Raw genomic sequence first — 4,199 nt, 5'->3', positions numbered from 1 at the left:
GGGCTCACATAGCTGAGTGCTGGGACAGACAGGGGCTCAGGGCTCACATAGCTGAGTGCTGGGGCAGACAGGGGCTCAGGGCTCACATACCTGAGTGCTGGGGCAGAGATTACGCACGCTGGGCTGAGTCACCGCGGGATCACCCAGCATGGACAGCGGCTCCAGGAAGCGGCGCTTACGTGGTGTAAACACATCCCAGCATTGTGCCGGGGCCAAGCGGCCTCAGGGGTGCGAGAGAGAAATCAAACCAGATCTKATGGTTTTCATTAAAAAATAGTGCTCTTTATTATAAATTATGGAAACATTTTCTTTCTGAATATAAATATAAATATGTGCAAAGTTTCATCTGAGTTTGGTTTTGGTTGAATTTTCAAGCATCGTTTTGCTCAGCCTTCAAGGCTGGAGGTGAAGATGGAATCTTTATAAAAGACAGTGATTCACGTTGGCCTGTAAACATCCCTTCGGTTAAAAAAATAAGAATAAAAATTTTAAAAAGTCAGAAAACCCAACCACTTCTCTGGGCAGACGCAGAAAAGCACTCACGAGATGACACGCTCCAGGGGATCCTCCCGCTGYGTTCCTGCAGGGATCGGTGCCTGCGGAGCAGCACAGCCAGGGGCTGTGGGAATGGCTGGGTAGAGGCGGGGTGTGATCTCAGGAATTCGGGCCCGGGGTCCCCGGGTGCTCCTCGCATTCGCGGTTGTGTGGGACTCAACAGCAGCATCAGGACGCGACGCTTCCCCTCCAGCTTCACAGCACATCAGCAGGACCATCACTGCACAGCTCCAATTGATGTGCGCCAACCCAGACCGYGGGGCAGGGAGATATTAAGGCTGAGTCCCCTTGAAAATGACAGGGAGGGGACAAAGGCATCGCCCTCTTTGTCTGGGGCTTGGTGTGAAAGGAGCTTCCACCCACAAGGAGGCAGCAAGAGGTAAAGTAGAGCATGGGCAAAAAACACCTTCCCCTTAAAACGGAGGAAAAGTGATCAGGCACTCCTGGGCTCCAGTGCTTTCCATTTTGGGGGTGGAAGGGGCTCTTGCCAGGGCACTCCCAAATGGAGCTGCCGGGGTGCATTCCCCACGCTGTGAGAGCTGTCCTGGCTGCCCAAGCCCGTGCAGGCTTTGCCATGGGCTCACTGTAACATCCACAGTCCACTCGGAGCCACATTTTTCCCCACGGAGAGGAGGTGTCGTGCCTGCTCGGGGAGAGCCCCCAGCACCAAGAGATCCCAGCTGGCCCACGGCAGATTGCCCCAGCTCCCCCTCTCCTCTCCCCGGATGGAAAGGCTCGGTGTGCCCTGCCAGCTCCTGTGCTGGTGGGGCACTGTCACTGTCCCCTGTTCTTGTGCTTGTCGCATGTGACCTTGCTCCGCTGGCCCCTTAAAGGGGGGCATCATACTGGTCCAGGAACTCCTTGATGGGTGCCGGCAGCTGAGTCATTTTCTCGTACGAGTCCAGGTGCCCGTTGACGGTYTTGCGGCAGAGGTGCTGCAGGCTGGAGACGCTGGAGGAGAGCGGGCGGCTCAGCACCAGGGGGATCTTCTCGCCACCTGAGTAGATATAGTAGGTGCGTTTGGGGTGCAGGGCCCCCCCCGGCTGCTCGGGGACGGCGCAGGGTGTGGGCGGCATGTAGTGATGGACCAGCTTGAGCACGCAGTCAAAACGGGGCACGGGCTGGCTGCTGTGGGGGTCACTCTGCAGGGAGAAGCTGCCACCCTCACACTGGATGCGCAGATTCTTGGTGCCCGACTCTGTCTTCACGCTGAGGGTGAAGAAGTGCCGCTGGTCCGAGCTGTCCCTGATGAGGAACGTGCCAGCTGGCTCGGTGCTCAGCAGCAGGTTGGCCTCGCCACCTGTCACCGTGCTCCAGTAGAAGCCGCTCTCCTGCAGCTTGCGCACGGTGTTCACCACCAGCTGGTACTCGCTCTTGGAGCTGAACGTCTTGAGGCGCAGGCTGGTGTCGAGGGGGCGGCTCATCCCGGCGGCGGGGAACTTGCTGTGGGTGACCATGGCGCAGGGAGCCAGCTTCGTGTGCTCGGGATGCTGCTGCTGGCAGCAGCCGCTGCTACACCATCACCTGTGGCAGAGACAGCGGTGAGCCCCGGCATCCTAATCCCCGTCTCTTCCTTCCTCGGAACATCTGCATCCCCGCTCCCGGCTTGTTATCCTCCCGCAGCGCTCCCGGTCCCCGGCAATCCTCTTCCCCAGCTCTCACCTCCCAGAAAAACCGGCAGCTCCCTCCCCAGCTCCCTCTTCCCGGAACACTGGCAGCTCCCATCCCTGACTCTCCAGTCCCGGGAGAACCGGCAGCCCCGTTCCCGGCCACTGTCCTCCCGCGGCACCGGCACCCCTGGTCCCCAGTTCTTCCCTCCGGGAGCAGTGGCACACCGGCGATCTCCCGCTCTCCCCGCGCTGCTCTCCTGCTCTCTCACTGCCGGGGGAGCATCGTTACCCCGGGACAGCGGTTATCGCCCCGCGGCGGCACCAACAKCCCCGGTGATCCTGTTCTCTGGCCGGTTCCCGGCGATCGCCCCCCGCCCCCGGAGGTCCCGGTAYCCCGGTGCCCGGCTGTCCCCCCTGCCCTCGGGACTCCCTCCGCGGCCGTACCTGGGACGCGTTAGCCGTTCYTGGCGGCCGTGCTGAGCCGGTGAGCGGCGGCGAAGCTGCCCAGGCGGCCCAGGGCGGTCTCTTATAGCGGGCGAAACGCCCGCCCTCGGGTTCCTGGAACTGCGCGGCTTCTTGTAACGCGGCGGCGCCGCCCGCGCCCCGCCCGGCCCGGCCCCCGGCGCCCCGCCAGCCCTCGCTCCGTGCCTCTCCGCCCGGCTCCCCGAGCCGGCCCCAGCCGCAGCTCTTGCAGCCCCGTCCCGGCCCCGACAGCCCATTCTGGGCAGGGACTGCCCCCGCCCCCGGCCTGCGGAGAAACGGAGAGCCCCGCTCCGGCCCCGCTCCGGCCCCGCTCCGGCCCCGCTCCGGCCCCGCTCCAGCCCCGCTCCGGCCCCTGGGGCCCCCCGCCTGTGCCGGGAGCTGAGCCCGGCCGGCAGCACCGCCCTGAGAGGGGCCGGGGGAGCACGGAGGGTACACCGGGGAGAGGGGACATGGGGCGCTGAGCCCGGCCGGCAGGACCGCCCTGAGAGGGGCTGGGGGAGCACGGAGGGTACACCGGGGAGAGGGGACATGGGGCGCTCACACCGCAGCGGGTCCCCGTTCCCTAGCCCTGATTTCCAGGCTGACGTGCCACCCTCGGTCTGGGGACCCGGGGGAACCCTCTCCCGGGGCTGTGCGGGGCTGTGCGGGGCTGTGCGGGGCTGTGCGGGGCTGTGCGGGGCTCTGGGCTCCGCAGCTGTTCCATCACCCCGCCGAGTCTCGCTGCGGCCGGCGGTGGCTCCGGGAGCCCCGGGACACTCGGTGCGGTCGGTGCTTTGGCCGCTCTGCCCCCGCTGCTCCCCGGAGCTCTGTCCGAGGGGGTTCCTCGCCCCCTCCGCCCCCCAGTGCGGACCGTGCCCGGCGGGAGGAGCGGCGCCGGAGCTTTCCCTCCCCACCGTCTCTCTGCATTTGGCAATTGTCGGTTCGGAGCTCTCACACAACCCCAGCTCTGTCCGTGGGTTTATTTTAAACAGTTTAATTTGCCCCGGAGGAGCGGCCGCTGCCCGGCAGAAACCAACACAGTGCGGCAGTTCTGGGAAGCGGCTCCGGCGAAGCGGCTGCTCTGAAATGCAAACGAGCCCCAGAGCGCAGCCGGGGCGGGCAGGGGACAGCGGGGGAGGGACAGGACGGGCACGGGCGGCTCCAGAGCCCCCGGGCGGGATCGGCCCCCGGTACCGGGGGGACACGCGGTCCCCGGCCCCCGCCGCGCCCTGCCCGCGGGGCCAGAGCAGGGTACACCCCCTTGGGGTCTTTGGGCCGGGCCGGGGGRCACAAGGGACCGGGGAGGCGACATGGCCGGGGCGGTGATCTGGCTCTGAGCCCGTCCCACGTGTGCGGAGCAGGGGAGCCCCGGCCCGGCCCCCCGGACACCGAGCCCTTCCCCAGCTCCTCCCGGACCCTTCCCGGCCATGGATCCCGCACTCGCAGGCCGGGCGGGGAGCGGCGGAGAGCCGGTGTGCCTGGGCCCGGTGCCGGTGCCGGTGCCGGGGCGGTTCGGGCGGGGCGGCGCTGCGGAAGCGGAAGCGGAAGCGGAAGGCGGTGTCGCCATGGCAG

The 4,199-nt window shown here is 66.3% G+C and overlaps 1 protein-coding gene across 1 annotated transcript; it reads right to left on the bottom strand.

Moving 5' to 3' along the window:
* Positions 1–257: 257 nt before the first annotated feature.
* On the bottom strand, positions 258–2,692 carry SOCS3 (suppressor of cytokine signaling 3). The gene is made up of 2 exons (XM_057380466.1): positions 2,610–2,692; positions 258–2,079 (listed from the first exon to the last, which is right to left on the bottom strand). Exon 2 carries the CDS (start codon positions 2,010–2,012, stop codon positions 1,383–1,385), a length of 630 nt encoding a protein of 209 aa, XP_057236449.1. The 5' UTR covers positions 2,013–2,079; positions 2,610–2,692; the 3' UTR covers positions 258–1,382.
* Positions 2,693–4,199: the final 1,507 nt, after the last annotated feature.

Source organism: Malurus melanocephalus, unplaced genomic scaffold (assembly GCF_030028575.1).
Source record: "Malurus melanocephalus ecotype Western Australia unplaced genomic scaffold, MMel_1.1 scaffold_453, whole genome shotgun sequence".
In the NCBI taxonomy this organism is placed as follows: Eukaryota; Metazoa; Chordata; class Aves; order Passeriformes; family Maluridae; genus Malurus; species Malurus melanocephalus.
Note: the sequence above shows the minus strand (reverse complement) of the source record. Positions and strands in the feature narration are given on the sequence as shown.